General features: G+C 41.5%; 1 protein-coding gene across 3 annotated transcripts in view; it reads left to right on the top strand.

Moving 5' to 3' along the window:
- LOXHD1 (lipoxygenase homology PLAT domains 1) overlaps window positions 1-21,611 on the top strand; it is a gene marked incomplete at both ends in the record, with an annotated part of 125,188 nt that overhangs the window by 25,168 nt on the left and 78,409 nt on the right. For all 3 annotated transcript variants that reach the window (XM_084252107.1, XM_084252106.1, XM_084252105.1), the window contains 8 exons: window positions 276-374; window positions 9,300-9,448; window positions 12,458-12,581; window positions 13,565-13,815; window positions 14,887-15,022; window positions 15,600-15,760; window positions 16,727-16,813; window positions 17,237-17,372. In XM_084252107.1, the coding sequence (XP_084108233.1) occupies window positions 276-374; window positions 9,300-9,448; window positions 12,458-12,581; window positions 13,565-13,815; window positions 14,887-15,022; window positions 15,600-15,760; window positions 16,727-16,813; window positions 17,237-17,372 (1,143 nt within the window). The remainder of the gene's footprint in view (window positions 1-275; window positions 375-9,299; window positions 9,449-12,457; window positions 12,582-13,564; window positions 13,816-14,886; window positions 15,023-15,599; window positions 15,761-16,726; window positions 16,814-17,236; window positions 17,373-21,611) is intronic.

The raw sequence follows: 21,611 nt of genomic DNA, 5'->3' as shown, positions 1-21,611 counted from the left end.
TATACCCAGCATTCAGATTAGCCATGAACATTTGACTTTTGTTTTTTTCCCCTCAGTTTTATTGAGATATAATTGACATACAGTATTGTATAAGGTTAAGGTGTATAATGTAGAGCCAGTGTCATGTGACTTTTTCTTTTCTTGTTATTGACAGTGATGGTGACAATTCATGCATTAATGGAGGGAGGGTGGATGGTGCCATAGCTGCTTTGGGACCTGTATTATTCTCTCCTCGGGATCCTAATGACAGAATATTTTTCTGTCTTTGTTACCAGGTAACAAGTATGAAGTCAAGGTGTACACTGGTGACGTCATTGGTGCAGGGACTGATGCTGACGTTGTCATCAATATCTTTGGAGAGTATGGAGACACAGGTAATTGGTTTAAAATCATTTCTTCATGAGCCATGCCCGGAACTGCTTTTTAGGTGGACTCTTTCCCAACTTCCTGGCAGAGGACGGTGGTTCAATTCTCCTAGAGGCTCCTTTGAGCCTCTCTCCTCTTCTTGTGATAGGGTTTGTCATGACCCCTTTGGGCAATGAGGTGACCATACGGTAAAATTTGTGTGTGTGATGTGTTTTCAGAATAAGGTGTGCTTGGTTTGGTGGTTGATTCAAAATTGTCCTGTGTCCTAACCTATGAACAGACCTAAGTTCCATACCTCTAGGGAATTCATTCTCATTTATCTCATTTGCCTCTCTTTATATCCCTAAGCTCTATGCCCACCTTGAATTATATTTTGGGATATGGCAGGGCATGGCCTAATTCAGGGCAAGGGTTTGTGGCAGAGCAGAATGAGGCCAGGGGACAGAATTAGATTTGGCCTCATAGGTGGGACAGGAACTGAGGGTAAAGACAGCTGCAGGTGTTGAGAGGTCATTCAGGCCAACAGAACAGAGACAGGTGGTTCTCTTCTGCTCCTGCCAATTTAATGGAATTACATAGGAGTCAGAAAAGCTACAGAGACATGTGCATTTTGGATACAATATATGAAAGAATTCAAAATGCATTGCTGAGCTTATACGGAAAAAAGAGAAATCTCTAGGTGCCAGAAATGAAGAGAACTCAAAACTGAAGAACTGGCTATGAAGTGATGCCAGGACTCTTGAAGGAGGGTGCTTTCATGTTCAAAAATCTACAGGATTGGTTTTCATACCCATTTGAGGTCAGAAAATCAGACCTTGACCCTACGTGAAGCAAGATATTCAAAATTAGAGCTGCACAGAAAGTTAGGAGCCCTGAAATTTCATAGGAACATCTTCAGTGGAAAAATAGACCAGAAAAACTTGCTCATCAGTACAATAAACTTAGCTCATGAGTTTTAGATTATGAAGTCATAATCTATATGAGCTTTAGATTAGAAAAAATGGTTGCTGAAAAATTGATACCTTACCTTTTTATATACATGTGCGCTGAAGATGATTTTGCACTGCAAATGTGATTTGGAAAATCCCTTCCCTTAAGTAAAGGAAATGGATTCCATGACAACCCCACCCTTGTGTACTTGGCAGGAGCATTTGAAAGAATGCTTGAGATACCCACAGATAAAGTACTAAAGATGAGTTCACTTTCCAAAGCTACAAGATACTCACAGACATAATCTGATATGACTAAACATCAATAGATACAACAAGCAAGAAAACTAAATCCTCCAGAATTTCAAGTAATAGCATCATCTGAGAAAGTCTATAACTTAAGCCCATTTAAAGTGACTAAAGACATGAAGTCAACAATTGGCAGAAATTGAAGAAAATAACAAGACAACCTAAAAATATAGGAGTAAAGGACATGTAAATATAAACACATAGACAATAAAATTAGAAACTGTTGAATAGAGAAATAGTGAGTTTAAGATGAGCATGACCAAAATATTCAGATGCAGCAGAGAGATAAACAGTTAGAAAATGTAAGCAATAAGTCAAGAAACCTGGAGGAGAGCTAAATCCTGATAGGAACTTCAGAAGCATTGAATATATATAGGATAGGTCAGAGGAAATATTTGAAGAGATAATAGCTGAAATTTTTCAAAATTGAACAAAGATATGAATCTTCAGATTAAAATAACAAAGTCATTAAACAGGATCAATAAAAACAAATCCATATTTGGATATATTATGGTGAAAGCAAAGGCAAAGAGAAATATCTTAAAAGTAATCATATTTGGTAGATAACCTATAAAAACAATTGAAAGGATAGCAAATTCCTGTTAGCAGCCAATAGAGGTTATAAGTTCATGGAGTAATATCTTTAATGCTCTAAGCATGAATATATAGCAACCTAGATCTCTATCCTCACCTAGATTACCATTTTCGAGTGAGGAAAAATAATGAATTTCTATGTAAACAAAGAGAAGTAAGGTTCACTACACATAGACCTAAACTTAAACAATCAATGAAGGACATACATTAAAAAAAATAAAAAGGAAATTACTGAGAAAACAGGAATGGGATACAAGAAATAAAGATGAGCAAAAGACAAAAAACACAAAGCACCAAATCTAATAATTATGGATCAAGTTTAAGTAAGTTTTTACAATAAAAAACAATGCTAATGATGACTATTGTCAAGGCATGAGAAAATGTGGACCTAAAACACTAAGAAACAATAGCCTCCTTTGAGAAGGAAAATAGATAATGAGAGTTAGAACATAGCTTCTTGGTTCTTGTCCATTCCCCCAAACCTGAGAGAGTGGAGATATTAACTTTAGATTTTAAAAGTCAAGCATGCATATTAAAGTTTTAAAAGTAATCACCAAAATAGAAATACATAGCTCCAATAAATACAGAAATGTATATCTTCTAGTTATACAGTAGAGGGAATAAAAGGGAATCAAGACTCAGTCCAATAGGAGGCAGGAAATGAGGAAAGAGAGATAAAGAAAAAGCAAGTCTAACAATTAAACAGAAATTAATGTATAAATAATAACAATAAATAGAACTATACTCATCAGTTAAAAGGTAGATATTTTCATATTTAATTCAAAAAATACAGCTTAAATATGTGATACAAATGGGTTGAGAATAAATAAGATATAAGGTACCAGGTACATGTGAGTAATAGGAAAGGAACTGGTCTAGCTATATTAATACCTATGAAATTGATTTTAAGGTACTCACTTTATTAGGAATAAAAATATATTAGACAATGACAAAAGGAACAATTAATCTGGGAGCTATATTGATAGTAATTCTGAACTTGTATAAATTTAACAACATAGTTCCAAAATATAAGAAGAAAACAAAGTTCTTGGAGAAACTTAACAGATACATAATTATAGTGGAAGATTTTAATACAGTAGTTGGCAAATAAAATGGATAAAAATCTAGCATGAATGCAAAAGACTTTAAATACACAGTTAATAAGCTTGATCTAGTGGAAATATGTAGATTTCTGTGTCCAACTAGTAGAGAAGACACATTATTTTCAAGCATATAATGGCCACATACTAAACCACAAAGCAAGACTTAGCAAACTCAAATGAATCAACAACAAAGAGTCAATTCTTTGATCACAGGTCAATAAAATTAGATGAAAGTCATTATGGCCTCTTTCTCCATTGGAAAAAACTTGAATTTTCAGAAAAATAGGTGCCATCAACAAAATCTAGGAGAACTTACAAGTTATTAGAAAGTTTAGTAAATGTAATGGATGAAAGATCAGTACACAAAATTATAAAGATACCTAGCAAATATTTAGTTTAAAAACATGTACTGAATGATTTATGATAGCAACTATAAGGTGCCTAAGAATAATTCTGGCCAAACAGCTTTCTGAAAAATGAAATTTTTAATTCATGTGTATACTAGAATACCTAAATAAATGGATAAACATGCTCATAAATGAGAAAAGACTCAAATTCATTATGAAATAAAAAATTTCCAGTTATCTTATAAATGCAACACCATTTCAGTCAAATTGCCAAAAGGCAATATTTCATAGCTTGAGTTGTTGTTAAAATTCATGGCCTTAAATAGTTAAGCACTGCAAGATAATTTTGAACAATGAAAATAGTATTAATGATAATCATAATATGGGCTTATTTATCCTGCCAGATAGTAGGACATTGCAGATCTTCAAAAACTGAAACTGTGACATTGATAGAAAGATAAACAAATACATCAATGCAACAGACTAAAGAGTTTAGAAACACTCTAGAAAAGTAGCATTACAAATCAGAGGGAAACGGTGGAATAAATATTCTATTACTAATGTTCAAACAACTGTCTAACCACATGAGCAAAGATAAAATTATACCTTTTTACCTTTCACCATATATAACAATAACTTCCCTATGGGCTAAAGATGTAAATGTGAAAAAGCAAGACTAAAATTTTGGAAAAAACTATGAGAGTCTCTTTTAAAATCTTAATTTAGAATGGAGTTTCTTTCTTTTATTTTTTTAATGAAATGCCATTGTTTTACATATTTGTCAATATTTTGACTGGATAACATTTTCATATTAAATGAAAAAAAATCCAGTTTAAATATCTGGTACACTCTTACACCAGTGAGAATGGCACATATTAAAAAGCTAGCAATAACAAATGTTAGCGAGGATGTGGAGAAAAAGGAACTCTCCTGCACTGCTGGTGGGAGTGCAAAATGATCCAACCACTACGGAAAGCTGTCTGGAGGTTCCTCAATCTGCTAACGATGGAGCTTCCCTATGATCCAGCAATTCCTCTCTTAGATATTTACCCAGAGGACACAGAAACATTAATTCCAAAGGGCACCTGCACCCCTATGTTTATAGCAGCACTATTTACAATAGCTAAGCTTTGGAAACAACCCAAATGCCCAAAAATAGATGACTGGATCAAGAAGATGTGGTACATATACACAATGGAATATTATTCAGCAGTCAAAAAAGATAAATTCATGCAATTTGCAGCAATATGTATGGAGCTGGCAGGGATCATGCTCAGCGAAATAAGCAGAAAGAAAAAGAAAAATATCGGATGGTCTCACTCATAGCAGGTATCTAGAAAACTTAAATAAGGGACCAGGAAAAAGACTAATTATAATAAAGTAAAAATCAAAATCAACAAGCAATTACAAACCAGAGACAGACTATGGCAGGAGAGGGGGAGGAAGGATTAGGGTCAAAATAAGGGGTGGGGGGTGGGAATTGTATGGGGTCTATAACCAAGATGAAAATGCATACATTGTGCAAAATTGAAAAATGATATAAAAATATATAAAATAAAATTTTACAATATATATATATAAAAAAAGAAATAAGACTCAAGTCAGGGTAACACTTGTAGGATAATTCCAATAAATTTACATTTTGCCCAAAAAAAGTATCTGGTACAGATGGGTTGGAAATAAATAAGATAAAATAAAAGGTGCTAGGTACATATCAGTAATAGAAAAGAAACTGTTCTAGCTGTGTTCATAACTTAGGTGTGGTTCCATCACCAAAGCACCCATAGTCCTTACCATAGTCATTGTGCTCTCTTCTCTTCCCCCCTCCCTGTGCCTCTTTCATGCCCAGATCTATGGTCAGTTTTCAAGGATTGATTTTATAGTTTGTCTTTAACCCTTTGTTTGGCTTCTCTATATTCCACAAATAAGTGACACCATCCAGTATTTATCTTTCTCCTTCTGGCTCATTTCTTCACATAATCCCTTCCAGCTAGGGTGGAGTTTGTTGAACAATTCACTAAAAGCACAAACAGCAAGAGAAAATGTTGATAAAATCCACTGAAGTGTTGATAAAATCCGCTACAGCAAGAAAAAGGTCTGTATGATTAGACACAGAGGCAAAGGAAAGGCAACATAAAATCTATCTCTGTATGAAAAGAGTATATGAACAGAAAAATTACTGAAGAGCAAGTCTGAAATCTATAGAATGAATTCTCTCTCTATATAAATATATATGCACACCTACATATATATGATATCTTCAAACAGTCAAGGGAATATGAATTAAAATCATGAGATGCTGCACCTCCCCCTGCAGTGACCCTTAGGGCTAATGGCTTTCGCCTGGTCCCTAGGTCCGGCTGGGCAAGGAACCAGCACGCAGGGGGAGAACAGCAAAACTCCCTGAAGCAGGGGGAGAACAGCAAAACCCCCTGAAGACATAGATAAGACGGAAGCCTGTTGAAAGATAACCACCCCAAGGAGCCACTAAAGGAATGCTGACCACAGGAAACCTTATCTCGCCTTCTCAAGGCCCACAAACTTTATTCTAATACAACTGTCTATCTAAAATCTTTTCTCTTTCTAAAATCTTTTCTCTTTCTCTGTCTAAAAAGGTCATTGGTTTGCTGATTAAAAAAAAAACATACAAAATCTAATAACTAGGCTAATTCAAATGAAACGTTACTAAACTCTGTGTATTAATAGAACTGTTAGCTTAATAATTTCTCTGTTGTATGCTTAGCCTTGTTAGTATTAATCGTAATGATAAAAATATTACATTGTGAAAAGTAAAACTCACCCGTGCTAATTAATAGTAATTTAGTGGTAGTGAGTAGTTTAAACAAAAAAGTAATCACATAAAACAAAAAGAAAAATTAATAGCCTAACTACTTAGGAATGCGCCTGGGTCCAGATGTAAATCACTGCCCTGTCAATGATAAGCTAAACCTATAAGCAAGCTGATTTCTTCACTGATGTTCGCCATTCCTATGCCTTTAGAAAAACATATATATACTGGTCACCAACTCAAAGAAAATTACACTCAGATTTTCACTCTCTTGAAGTGTGTCTGTTTGTCATTTCTTTCGCCGACGCCCTGACCACCCTGCACGCTTCTCTCAACCCTGAGGCGGCCTCATCGTCTACTGCTGTGCTGGTCTGCAGCAATGAGATACCATTGTACACACAGTAAAATTTTTTTAAGATATATAATGTTAATCATAATTGTGGGGAATGGAACCCTCTGACCACACTGCTGGTGGTAACTGATGCAGCACATCTCTTTGAAGGACAGTTTTGTAATAAATGAAAGGAGCATGTATCCCTGGACCCAGCAAATCTGCAGGTGTCAGCAAAAATGTAGGTGTCTGCAGAAGATAGGCACAAAAAGTCCATTCAGTGCTATTACCATTGTCAAACCAGAAACAACTTAAATGTCTGTTGGTGGGAAATTGCACACATGATTATGCTTTCTTCTTTCAGTGAGGAAGAGACAGCAGTTGAACTAATGAATTAGAGTTACTGGCAAAAAAAGGGTAATCTCAAAACATAGCAACCCAAGAAAAGTTGCCCGCGGGTATGTGATGATGTTGACAGCAGTATCCACTGCTGTGTGTCAGCTGTGTTCACCCTTATATTGTGCGGTGCTCGGTCACCCCTATTGTACAGGTGGGGAGACAGAGGGGTTCTGTGCTGCTCTTGATGTAAAATTCTAAAGTATGCAAAAATAGGATATTTCCTTTATGGACATAAACATGTGCCACCAAAATTCACAGAATCTATACCTACCAATTAAGAGTAGAGTTCATTTGGGGAAGGGAGTGTGGAAGGAGGAATGGATAATGAGACTTTAGACTGATATTTTGTATTTTATTTCCTTTAAAAAAAAAACAAAGTTCTAAGCAAACTAGACAAAATGTTAGCATCTGTTATACCTCACAAATCTGGGTGGTGGAGACCCACTCAGATGCCTTATATTATATATCACTTATATTATTTTTTATATGTTTCAATTCTCACAATTTAAAATTTAGAAAGATGTAACAAATGAAGTTTTAGAGAAGAAAAACTGGACGGCATAAGTGAAAAGTCAGTGCTTGGGTGGGGTTATAAGGGTTCGTATGACCTATAGACTTGGGAATGTTACAATGGAAACTTGCAAAGTAGAACAGGTTAGAATGAGTCCTAAGGATGTGCTTGTTGCCTTTGTGACCATTGGCAAGTCATTTAACTTTCCTAAGTCTCAGTTACATCATCTGCAAGTTAAGAACACCTCTCATTTGAATTATGACAAGGAATAAGTATGAAAAAAATTGGTATTAAACACCTAGCAGTGTCTGATAGTTATTATTGGTGGTGTTTTCCAGAAAAGCAGGAAGCCTAAGGAAGTCTGCTGGCTGTCAAGGTCCAAACCTCAGCCATTGCCTCAACTGTGCACCCGGTTCAGGACAAGAAACTGGTACAAACCAGGCAGTGTGAGGATGGGGCTGTAAATCAGTTTATTAGGATGTGACTCCAGGTTAAGGCAGAAATGAGAAGCCCATTATGGGTCCTGGGAAGAAATCACACACAAGGCCCCTCTCTGCCTTCACTTGGGGCTGAAGAGATTTAAGGATCCCGTAGGTCTCAGGGTGAAGCTACCCTAGTTGACTTTTTTTTTTAAAGATTTATTTTATTTATTTATGCAAACAAGATCTGGGCTGTAGGCCAGAGAGGCCAGGGGTGAGAGGATTCACCAGAAACAGAGTGGGGAGAGAACACATGGATTGACTGAAATATACTGCTGAGGGGAGCAGCAGGTGAGACAGGAGAGGTCTGCTGTGCCATGTGGGTAGCTCCCTGGCTGGCCGGGGATTGAACTCATGCTGCAGTGGCTGCGACAACTTCACAGTGCTGAAACTTAACCCCTTGCACCACCAGGGAGGACTTACCCTAGTGACTTTTTAAAAAGTAATAAACTTTCTTTCTTTCTGGTTTTTAACTTTTATTGAAGTACTGTTATGTAGGCTTCATGTGTACAGTACTGCAACCTGACTGCTGCGTAGACTGTATTATGATCGCCACCCCGTCTAGTCTCCACCCACCACCAGACATTTGACCCCTGTCCTCCCTTCACTCTGGTAACCACTATTTTGCTCTTGTAATCTAAGTGTTGGCTTTTATTTTTTTTTATTTTTTAAAAGATTTATTTATTTATTTATACAAGCACTGGGTACAGTCAGAAGCGCGGGAGGGTGAGAGAATTCACCAGAGCCAGAGCGGGGAACAGAACAGGCAGACTAATGAAATACACTGCTGAGGGGAGCAGCGGGTGCAGCAGGAAAGGTCTGTCACTCCATGTGGGACCCTCACCGGCGGCCAGGGATCGAACCAGTGTTGCAGAGGCTGAGGACAGCTTCGCAGCCCAGTGCTCAACTGCTGCGCCACCGGGGAGGCCCAGTGTTGGCTTTTAATGGACTTTATTTCCTAGAGCAGATTGTGGTTCACAGCCCATCTGAGTAGACATGTAGTGTGTTCCTGCCTACCCCGTCTCCCATGACCCACAAACAGCCTCCCCAAGGCCATTCTCCAGTGGGGGAATCATTAAGGATTGAAGCTGCCTCTCTGTTCCTCTGGTCTCTTGTTATTTTCTTGTGTGTCTGTGCTTACAGGGGAGCGCAGGCTGGAGAATGAAAAGGACAACTTTGAAAAGGGAGCTGAAGACAAGTTCATGTTGGATGCTCCCGATTTGGGGCAGCTGATGAAGATCAATATTGGCCATAACAACAAGGGGGGCTCTGCAGGCTGGTTCCTGTCCAAGGTGGGTTCAGCTTCTTGTCTGGGTGTCCTGTGATGGACAAGGGGGAATTCTGGCTCATCAGCGGGTTACATTGCAGCCCTAACTTCCCTCTGTAGGTCTGTTTGCTTCTATTTTGCCTAAGCAAAGTCAGCCACGCTGCCCCCTAGGAGCCTCCACCTTGCTAGAAAGTCCAGCTCTCTCGTCTGCACCTAGCCAGGGCCTGAGGATCAAGCCCCTACCGTGAAGCTGTCCCTGACCCTGGTCTACCAGAACCTCTCCCTCCCCTGCATGTGGATAGCCCTGCCGGCTTACATCAATAGTGCTCATTTGATTCTAATCAGAAGCTTTCATGTGGCTCATTGTGGGCTGTTGCTTTGTACCCCATATTTATGAATCTTTGTACCTTGTAAGTTCACTTACCCAGAACAAAGCTAAGGATCAAGACTAAAGCAAAAAAGGCTTCTGAGGGGCTAAAACATATCTTGTTCAAAGTTCATGAAGAGCATCCATCCATCTTGCTGTGCCTCTCAGCTGCTCACGGAGTCTAGTGCTTACTTCCCATTACTTCTAGCAAACTTGCTACCTGCAATTTAAAACCAATAGCAGAGAGGCATCATATTAAGTTGTGTTACTGAGAGCTATACTGGGGAGTCAGCAAAGATATAAAAAGCCAGAAGAATATTAAAAATTCATAGAAGTCTGAGGTCACTTGGAAATTGGTCTGCCAGCCTTTTGTATATATTTCCCTTCATCGTGAGATCATCAGTATATTTCAGCTCATTATAGAATGAAAGGAAAAGATTAATGTGTAACATATTTCTGAAAAATATTTCAGAAAAGGTCTTATGATTAAAACAGAAAAACCTTAGGTTTATTCCCATTGATTATAGAAAATGAGGCTGGTAGTTGAGGTTTTGTTGCTGCTTAACTTCATTTACTTTCTTGTATCAGTTAGGGATGTGTTTGGCTGCAGGTATAAGAAAATTGAAATGTATTGTTAAATAATTAGGGCCTTTTTTGTCTTATCTCACACAAAATCCAGATGCCCCAGCTAGGACTGGGGTAGCTGCTTCCTTGCTGTGCTGTTATCATTAGTATATGGTGCTCATCCTCCAATTTGTTGCCTCATGATCACATGATGGCTGCCGAAGCCCTAGGCATCTTCTCTGTGTTCCAGGCAGGAAGTGAAGAGTAGACCAAAGGGGGAGAAGACTTTTTCTGAGAAATCTTACCTTATTCTGAATAAGCAAAAACCCTTCTTGTGACTCCTGCTTACATTTCTTTGGCCAGAAACATGTCATTTGACTACTCGAACTGGTGACATCATGTGGCTAGCTTTCCAGGCTTCATAGTAGAAGCAGGTTAAGAAGAAGTGATTGAGAAAGGGCCCTGCACATCCTAGAGTGTCCCCCACACTCTCCTCTGTAACTAGCCTCCAATCCCTTTAGAACACTTCCCCTGCTCTTAGCACGGAACTGGGCACTGAACAGTGAAGTAGGGCCAAAATTTCTTGGGAAAGGTAGGGGCTTGCCTGGCCTAAAGAGTAACCAGCTTAGTGCTGAGCAGGGTCCAAGGAGGTTACATGCTCCTTGGCTTGGAAAAGAAATAGGCCAGAGTCCAGAGCCCAAATAGTCAATATACAGGCAGGTGCGTCTTCAGGACTAGGGAGAGAAGGCTGGTGCATTTTATGACCTTAGCCAGCATGGGACCCTAAGCAGTATCATGAAGTCCAGAACGTCATCCTGGGAAGGAAGACAGTCTCTGTCAAGAAATACACAAGGTTTAGTAGAAGGAGCTGCAAAGTGCACCAGGGTCTGTGTGTGGCCTTAAAAGGCCCTTTGACAGCTGCTGCTTGTGAGGGCAGGTTCCTTCTTGGTCACCTGGGCTATAGTTTTACTTTTCCTGATACATTTCCTTATTCAATGCAATAGCATTTTATTGCATTTTCGTTGCAGCCTCTTTTATACCTAAAGGCGTTTATACCTATTTCATGAAGACTAAACCTTACATTTGATTGGGCATACCAGTTTCCTGAATTCTTTTCCTGCATCCTGTGTTAGGTCCTTTCTGGAGTTCTGCTTTTCTTTTGATTCTTCAAAATGACCCTTCCTCTCTCCCTCCCTTCTTTCTCCTTCCATTTCTTCCTTGTCTATCACCAGATGCTTCTGCCCACGTAATGTTATGAGTGAAAGATAAATTCTAGTTATTGACAACTTGCTTATCTTTGAGTTTTCCATTGGATCTTCCTGGCACAATTTGGGAAGTCTCCTCCTCTTCTGGGTGAGTTTTAGAAGATGCTCTTGTCACAGTCTTGCCAACCTAACTCACGTGTCTCTCAAGGGAGGCTTCATAGGTGCCTCTTCCACTAAGCTCGTTGTCAGTGACTGGCAAATCCTGGACCCCATGTGTCTGATTTGGGGTTTGCAGCTTTTCTCTCTCTCTCTTTTTTTTTTTTTTTGCATATTTGCTTTATCTTATGTGGCTGATTTATTTTTACTGATTTTGTAAGATTTTGTTTATCAAAGCAACTATTATGTGGTGACTTGCCTATATCATGAATTATTTAAGATTTTTATAGTTTTTTATTAGAATTTATTTCAAAAATGTATTATTCATGTATTATTCATTATTCCTTTGTGTGGATTCTGCTTTTGACCCAAAATGTCAGATCCCAACCTTCAGCAGGTGAGGAAGGAGATGTTGCCATCTATAAGCGCGGGCTTCCTATTCCTGTGTCCCTCACAGCACACACCCCCAAGTATATTGCATTTGATTTTTAAAAGGAGCTGTAGCAGAGCAGGGAACACTGGCTTAGTAACTTAGTAAGAGGTAATTGCCAGTGTTCCCTGTGTGACTCTCAGTGTTTTGCAAGGCTTTCCTGGCAGTAGGTGTGTCCCTGTGAGTAGTTTTCATGGACCACTAAGAAGGTGAGAATGTGTTCTTAGGGAATACTCAGTGCCAGAGGGACTGGATTGGCCACCAGCTATGTCTTCCACGATGCTTAGCATTCCTTTCCTCTCTTCTCCCCAGATTATCATCGAAGATATTGGAAACAAAAGAAAATATGACTTTCCTCTGAATCGCTGGCTGGCCTTGGATGAAGATGATGGCAAAATCCAAAGGGATATCTTAGTGGGTGGTGCTGAGACCACAGGTAGGACTGAAGGAGGAGGAGGCTCAATCGGCTAATATTCATTCCCCTTTCTGCCTGAGAGTCAGTGTTTTCATGTGTGGGCCTGGCGGTCTGTGGTCCTGTGGGAGTCAGATAATAGCTCCTGCTCTGGAAAATGTTTATTCTTCTGGGCTGGAGCCTGAGATGCTGATGATGTCATAGGAGATGGGGAGAGATTCCCCTGAGCAAACACTAACTGCCCAGAGCAAGGATGAAATCAGAACATGAGCCGCTGATACATGTGGACATTGATGATGACATTGATTTGCTCTTGACTCCTATTGGGGAGTGCTTACTGTCTGCCAGGCCTTCTGCTAGGCACCGGCCCACTGATCCCCTTTAATCCTTACTCTGTCCCATCTCAGCATGCAATCTCTACTTGCTGCTTCTTCCCCAGAATGCCATGTCCTCATATTGCCTCTGACTTGCCAAAACCCCAAACAGCCCAACTCACAAAGTCCTCCCTCTCCCTCATTCTCCCATCATTCCATCACATCGGTTGAAGGAGTTTATTAGTCCCTTCCTCCATTAAAGTTGTGTTTTTAAGTTATTAGCAAAGAGCAGGCTAAATGAATGAGATAAACATGAAGATAAATGAACAGGGTTGACTATTATAATTAAATTAGACTTAATAGAATTCATCCGGCAGCTATTAATAATATGTACATGGTAATTAACATTAATAAAAAGTACTATTCTTAGCCAACCCAAGTTCCTCCTTCACTGTTAGTTTCCTATAATCCTACAATCTGGCTGCTTCCTGTAGTAATACCTACAGTTTATTTCTAAGCTTGGATACATTGACACACACAGTCTGAAAAAGACAGTGTTGTTGAGAGGGTGCTGTGTGACCCCTGTGGGAGGGGACCTGGGGGACTGAGCGAGAAGGAGGTGATAGAGGATGGGCAGGAAAATGTAATGAAGCTCACATGGAACTTCCCTCTCCCCTCTTCCTTCCACACCAGCGATCTCATATATTGTCACCATCTTCACTGGGGATCTCCGTGGGGCTGGAACCAAATCCAAAATCTACATAGTCATGTATGGGGCCAGAGGGAATAAGAACAGTGGGAAAATCTTCCTGGAGGGCGGCGTGTTTGACCGAGGCCGCACGGACATCTTCCACATCGAGCTGGCTGTCCTCCTTAGCCCCCTGAGTCGGGTCTCCATCGGGCATGGCAATGTGGGGGTCAACAGAGGCTGGTACTGTGAGAAGGTAAGGGATGCCCACGGGGATCCTCCCCTGATACCACCGATCCCATCCTTAACATGCAAACGCAATCTATAATCTGAATCCTACTTCTTTTGGTCCAGTTATAAGGTACATGGACAATCCCATTCAATGGGCATTTTGGATGGAAATATGCGCTTCTGGCTTGTTTTGCTGGTGTTCCAAAACTGGGGCTGTTCTGTGCCTATGTTCTCCACCCCCCCCCATCTTTTTCTTCTTTCCCTCAGTGCTTATAAGTTAAGGCTTCTTACAGCCATGATGGACAGATAGCGAGTATTAGGTGAATTCTCAGCAATAAGTGGGCACATTTAAAAGTAATAATTCAACTTAAGAGAGTTGTCAGTTGTATTAGCCAGGAACACCTGACAACAAACAGAGACCCAGTAAGAGAGAGGTTAGGCAAAAAACTTGACCATGGGTGGTCAAATAAGTTTCAAGTTCAATAGAAGCTAAGGTTGAGAAGCTAGCAATCTAAGTGGTGAGAATTTCTTTGCTGATAGAAGATTTTGTAGTGTTCCAGGAGTATTCCTTTGAACTTCCGTAAGATGACTGGCTAATTTGACTTCCATGTTGTAAACCTGGGGGCTCAGAATGTGGGTCAAGATGGAGGGGAGTAGGAGAGAAGGCTGAATGAGTGCCAGTCCAGAAAAGGCAGTTCAGTTTCATATTAAATTCCAGTTATTAATTCCCTTTCATGTGATTGACCTTTTGCCTGCAAGATAAATAAAGCTTATTAATTTAATATTGTAGTTTATTTGATTCAGACTGAAATTTTATAAAATGCGTAAAGATGTGTGCTGTTCAAAGAGAATGTTGCACATAGAGGTTTGAGATTTGGGCTAGTAAGTTGGCTGGCTTTATGTCATCTTGATGGGGAAGACTTCTTGGAGGAGACATTTCTTGATCGAGGATTTAACAAGGCGAAGGAAGAGCAGCATCGTTTCCTAGCGGTCCTGATGTAGATAGTGCTTAATGGGAGGCTGAGGAGGCTGCTGAACATTTTGAGGAGGATCCCACAGGGGTCTTGCTGCAGGAGACCGTGATTTGCTCCCCCAGGTGGTGGTTCTGTGCCCCTTCACTGGCATCCAGCAGACCTTCCCCTGCAGCAACTGGCTGGATGAGAAGAAGGCGGATGGACTGATCGAGAGGCAGCTCTATGAGATGGTGTCTCTCAGGAAGAAGAGGCTGAAAAGTAGGTGTCGGGGGCACAAAGCTTGGTGGTCTTGAAGCAGAGCGAACAAAGGCCAGGATGTCAGACCACTAGGCACGAGCTTCAAGGGGAAGACACATTCACTTCTGTGTCTCAATTCTCCTCTGGAAAGGCAGGGAAGCTCTCAACCCCTGCCCCTCAGGGAGCTTAGTTCTCCAAGGTACAGACCACACAGTCACATACCTGGCAGCGAGGCTGAGGCTCCAGGTTTGAATAAACTGCCATGGTGGGCTAGTTGTTAAGCTGAATAGTATAAAGCAGCGCACTCGGATTTTACTGGACACAGGGTGGGTGGTGTCAACTCCCTCTTCCCATTAGTTAAAAGCACACTGGTAGACTTTCGCCCATTAAAAGGAATATTCAGATACTCTCCTTCAGATAGCAAGGAATCCTTGACTTCCTACATTTGACACTTGTTATCATGGATTTCTGAGAGTGGGACACACTTGTGTATAACCTGCCCTAAGGTCCTGATACTTTTTGTTTCTCTTCCCCATCAGTAACACAAACAACTCTTTACTTTTTGAAGTTCACGATGCAACTTGATCTATCTTTGTAGAATTCCCTTGGTCGCTGTGGGTCTGGACGACTGACTTGAAGAAAGCCGGTACCAACTCTCCCATCTTCATCCAGATTTATGGACAGAAGGGGCGGACGGATGAGATTCTCTTGAATCCCAACAACAAGTGGTTCAAACCGGGCGTGATTGAGAAGCTTAGGGTAGGAGACAAGCGTGATGGGGCAGGAGGAGGCAGGAGGAAGTAGTACAAAAGGCATATTTCATGGGGCTCTGGTTTTCTAAGCCAGGTTTGGATCAGATGGGAGGACACAAAGCTACCATGGAGAATCTGTAACTGCGAGGAGGGCAGAGTTCCAGCTAGAAATTGTGTATTGAGTGGGTGGAGTGTAGGTCTGAGTCAAACAGTCCAGAACTAAGCCTGGGGTAAGAAGCAAGTCTGGAATGGTCTTGGGCATCCAAGAATCAAGCAGCTTGGAGGGAAATCATTGTAGAGCAGAGAGCCCCGGCAGAGTTAGTCCATTTGCCCAATCTGGACTGAATTATAAAGCGAGGAGCAAATTGAAGGGAAAGTATACATTTTAGAACAAGAAACGAGGTTTTGAATTTCCAGTATGTGCATAGCTAGAGCAAGGCTTATTTTGCCAACAGAAAGCTGCTGTGACCTTTAGGAAAGAATCATTGGTGATTTGCTGCTCTCCCGTTGGTGCTTCCATTATAACACTCAGTTCATTGCGCTTTAGATATTTGTCTTTCCGGCTAGACTTCCAGCCCCTAGGGAAGGGCATGACTGCTGTATTGATCTTTTTTATCTGTCTCAGTGCCTGGCAGAATCCTGGGGGCTGTGGGCCTGTGCTAATTCACAGGGCTGCCGTGTGGATATTGTTACAGGAAGTGTATTGCTTGGAAGATTTTCTTTAACCTGGATCCTCCTGTGGGTCAGTTATTTTTGTTCAGTTTCACCCTAGCTCCCCATGGCTGTCGCCTTCACATGCTACTAGCAACCAGGAGCATGCGAGGGTGGCATCCCCGAGGATGGCTGGAAGCAAACCCATCCTCTCTGCTCAAGAAGCAGCTGAAAAGCAGGGCCTGCTGGCAGGGATCCGCTATGAAGACAAACACATCCCCCTTGGCTGTGCTCACTTAGACCTTGATATTTCTCCCCATAGATTGAGCTCCCAGATCTCGGAAGGTTTTATAAGATCCGGGCATGGCATGATAAAAGGAGTCCTGGTTCTGGATGGCATTTAGAAAGGGTAAGTTGCACCATCTTGGCACATGGAGGTGAATGGGAGAGGCACCAGAGCGCTCCTTTCTAATGAGTCTGCCATGCTAGGTTGCTTTATGTCTACAGGGAGTAGAGGTGGGGCAGAGTGACCTTGAGATGTGAATTTGAACATGGGGTACAGGGAATTCCTGATGGGGATAGGACTTCAGGTTGACTAAGAACATACTTATTTGTTCAGGAGACTGCTTCTATCCCAGTCACCTGGCTATTAGGCAAATGTGGATCTCTTGGGAACTGAGAGATGACTATTAACCCGGCACTCTACCTTCTACAAGGTCATCTCTAGGGGATGGCCTGGGCTTTTCTGAGAAGAGATAGCAGAATGGCATTCCCAGGGCACCTATGAATATCTCTGGGACACCCACTTGCTCACCCCAGGACTTCATTCCAGATGACCCTGATGAATACTCTGACCAAGGACAAGTACAATTTCAACTGTAATCGCTGGCTGGATGCCAATGAAGACGACAATGAGATTGTGCGGGAGATGACCGCAGAAGGCCCGACCGTGCGGAGGATCATGGGAAGTAAGTCCTGAGCAGCTCATGATCCTGGGGGAGGCCCACGAGTTGACAGTCCTGTCCACTGTGTATTGTCAGAGCCCCCTCTGAGTGCCAGGTGGATTGAGAAGATCCCAGATTCAAGGAGCCATTTCTAGGGCATTATGCTAGAAGACCATGGTGATATGTGTGGGGGGGAGGGAGAGGGGACTTAAGGGTCTTCAGGTTGGCTCTTAGGGGATGAGAAGACCCTCCACTGGACAATAGTTCTCCAGAGCCCCCAAGGTTAAAGGAAACATTTTCAAATTATGCCTGAGATGCTCCCCCAGAAGAAAAGCTGGGTCTGGGTTCTTGCAGTCACACTTGGTTGCTCCCCGATGAGCCCTCTGTTTCTATTTGAGGCTGGAAGAGGGACTAAACTTTTAATCTGGAACCCAGCCCTGCATTCAGAGAAGTAAAGGTAAATATCATTTTGCCTTTAGCTTATAGTAGCGGAGGTTTGGCAAATACTTAGCAGATGTCCTGTCCTTTATCTTGGCAGATATTACTGAGCTATCACCACCTTCTCTCCTATTGAGGCTGAGATGAGCATCACAGACCTCAACATAGCACTGCCAGCAACTGATCTGAATTGGCACTTAAGATAATTAACCTATTTGTTGACTTGTATATTTATTTTTTAAATACAGCAATACTATAAAATTATAAAAATTAAGAATACATAGAAAATCATGTTCAACTGTGGTTCCAGTAGCCCTTGTAAATATTTGGATAGTGTCACTTCACAGGCATTTGCACGTCCAGTAGAAGTTCTGTGTATATTTATTGAAATGATTTGAACAGAGTTAAATACACAAAAAGCATAGAAAGCCCGAATATCAAGTATCTATTTAAAAAGGGATTACCCAGTCTGTTAGTCTAATTAGGCAATACTGCAGTTAGCAAAATGTATCTTCTATTTTATGGTTCATCTTCATTTTTAATTAAAATATGTGACTATCAAATATTTATGTTCAAAAACCCTTAAAATAGCTCGATGCAAATAAGAAAATTAAGGTAATTCTTGCCCCGATAACACAATTAGAGAGAGTGAGAATAAGAACAAGGTCTCCAGCTGGCTCAGTGACTCCACCCTGCCTTTTCACACTCAGGAATATATCCTTTGGAAATAAGATGATCATCGCCCTGTAAATATGACAGGTAGCACACGATTCCCCGTTGAGTTGAGACTGCACAGATACATAGCCAGCAAGGCGGGATCTACCTGCTCTTGTCTCATCTGCCCCCTTGTGTGTCAGAATTGAGCTTGCAGATGTGAGCAGTTAGGGGGGGGTCTGGGCTTCTCACCACTGCTCATGACTTTTATTTTAAATGAAACACTTCACGATTTGCATGTCATCCTTGGCGGGGCCATGCTAATCTCCGTGTTGTTCCAATTTTAGTGTATGTGCTGTCTAAGCGATTCTCATTTTAACTCCTTACTCCCTATTTCTCAAGCTACTGGTGCTGTTATTCTTGAGCCTTTGGGGGGGGGGAGTTGCTTTTGGAATTTTGCCACTGACAGCTCTGAACTTTTCTCTCTGGTCTGCTAAGTCAGGGGTCCTCAAAGTTGAGGGCACACCATCACCTGGAGGACTTGTTAAAAAAGATTTCTGGGCCCCACCTGCCAAATTTTCAGTCTAGTAGGCCTGGGTGGGGCCCAGGAATTCCTTGGTCTAACACAATTCTAGGTGATGGCTGTGCTGTGTGGCGGGGCCACGTTGCTAAGGTCTTAGTCACTCTTGCTGTGCTCCAGCCTCAAAAATCATGTTGTTGTCTATGTTCATTCTTCTCCCCTAGCCTTATGGGTGAAACTTTTAATGCTTGATTAACTCTTTAAAGTAACCTGTATATTGTCAGTTTAGAAAGGTTCTTCCAGAGGGAAATCTGCCATTATTTTTAGAATGTCCTTTACCTCCACTTTTTCCTTACTTTGACTGATGTTGGACTCCCCACCTCAAAGGCCCGTTTTCCCTTTTGGAAAACTGTGGGGCCTGTGGGGTGGGGGTGTTCTCCTGACAGCCTCAGCACTTTCAGAAGTGAGGACCACACCACCTCCCTGCACTGTCTCTGGCCTAGCTTAGTTTCATCTTCTGTTGCCTGCTGGCCACTTACCCCTTTTGCTGACAGTGGTAGAAAGTGACCTGGTCACTCTCTAGACCCCAGGTACTGCCATTGTTCTAAGACAGCAGACTACTGTGTTCCAAAGAGTGGTCTGTCCTGGCACAAAGGTGATTAGATGCTTTCTGAGGGTCCTTCACAGTACTTTGGAGTCCATACCATCTTGGGGTTCTTTCCACCAACTACTCTTTTTTTTTTTAATAATAAATTTTATTTTTATATTCCCCATACAATTGCAACCCCCCCATTCTGATCCCAATCCCTCCCCTCCCACCCCCACCCCCCCCAAAAGTGTCTCTGTTTCATAGTTTTTTGTTGATTTTGATTTTCACTTTCTCATAGTTATTCATTTTCCTGGTCCCTTATTTAAGTTTTCTAGATTCCTGCTATGAGTGAGACCATCTGGTATTTTTCTTTTTCTTTTTGGCTTATTTCGCTGAGCATGATCCCTTCCAGCGCCATCCATGTTGCTGCAAATGGCATGTGTTTATCTTTTTTGAATGCTGAGTAATATTCCATGGTGTATATGTACCACATCTTCTTGATCCAGTCATCTATTTTTGGGCATTTGGGCTGTTTCCAAAGCTTAGCTATTGTAAACAGTGCTGCTATAAACATAGGGGTGCAGGTGTTCTTTGGAATTGATGTTTCTGTGTCCTTTGGGTAAATACCTAGGAGTGGAATTGCTGGATCATGTGGAAGCTCTATGTTTAGTAGGTCCAGAAATCTCCACACAGCTCTCCAATGGTCTCTCCATAGGGGACCAGTTTGCACTCCCACCAGCAGTGCGGGAGAGTTCCTTTTTCTCCACACCCTCGCCAACATTTGTTGTTGCTAGTTTTTTTAATATGTGCCATTCTCACTGGTGTAAGATGGTATCTCATGGTAGCTTTGATTTGCATTTCCCTGATGACAAGTGATGTTGAACATTTTTTCATATGCCTGTTGGCCGTTTGCATTTCCTCTTCAGAGAAGTTTCTTTTTAGCTCTTCTGCCCATTTTTTGACTGGATTATTTTCTTTGTTGTTGTTGAGTCTCATCAGCTCTTTGTAGATTTTTGTGATCAGTCCTTTATCATTAGTGTTGTGTGCAAAAATGTTCTCCCAGTTCCACCAACTACTCTTTCTGACCCACAAAAAATTCTCTTGTGCTGGGAACACAACCATGTCTTCACTCACTTCTCCAGGCTCTGTTATTCTGGTAAGGAAGCGCCTTTGTAACAGTAACCAGAGCTGGTGGCAATGCCCCCTCCCCCAGCTGGTACCAGAGAATAACATGCAGGGCTTCCTGGAAATCCCTTAAGTGGAGGGTCTTGGACTAATTTGCAAAATGAGTCAATGAGTAGATACCAACCTAAAACCAGTTTTCTAAGTTTGAAGTATGTGCGCATAGTTTACTTAAGACATAAAAGCCAGTGAGTAAGCAACTTATGAAAAGTCTGAGACCTGAGGGGCTTTTGGGGTGATTGTTCTGGTGAACACAGACTAGGAGACACAGACAAAACACACTCCAGCCCACAAATATATTTCAACCTTGCCTTTCTCTCGGGAGCCATGGGAGACAGTAAAATCAATGATCTCCCCTGCATGCCCAGCAGAAGCTATGACCCACCCCGATGAGTGGGCAGGAGGCCACTGGACTCCAGTGCCGACCACCAGAGTTCCTTGTTAATCAGTCTGAGCTGAGCTGGAATTTTTAAATTAAAGTACAAGAGGTTCTGTTACTTACCCATCTGTTAAAAGTGATTCACTGCTGAGAGCCAACAATAGAATTATTGTTAATTGTCCACAGACTTCTTGCCGGGAAGGAGCTTGGGCCCTCTGTGATGGATGGGTTGGGAGGGCCTCATGACGAGGATCAGGACCCCTGAAAACTTCCAGCCAAATGGACCTTAGAGTTTTTGAACAGAGGGGACTGGCATTTCCCAGGAAAAGGGATTTCTAAATTCTCTCATCAGTTTCCTCCTGGAAATTGCCTAATAGTTACAGCCAAAACACAAAACCGATTGTCATCGAGGTTCAGATGGAGGCTGGTGTTCAGTGTTCTCCCCTTTGGTGCTTCCACATTCCAAACCCTAGTGAATGGACTTTACCTCGTCACTCCTCT

The sequence above is a fragment of the Talpa europaea genome (assembly GCF_964194135.1).
Source record: "Talpa europaea genome assembly, chromosome: 13".
Lineage (NCBI taxonomy): Eukaryota > Metazoa > Chordata > Mammalia > Eulipotyphla > Talpidae > Talpa > Talpa europaea.
Note: the sequence above shows the minus strand (reverse complement) of the source record. Positions and strands in the feature narration are given on the sequence as shown.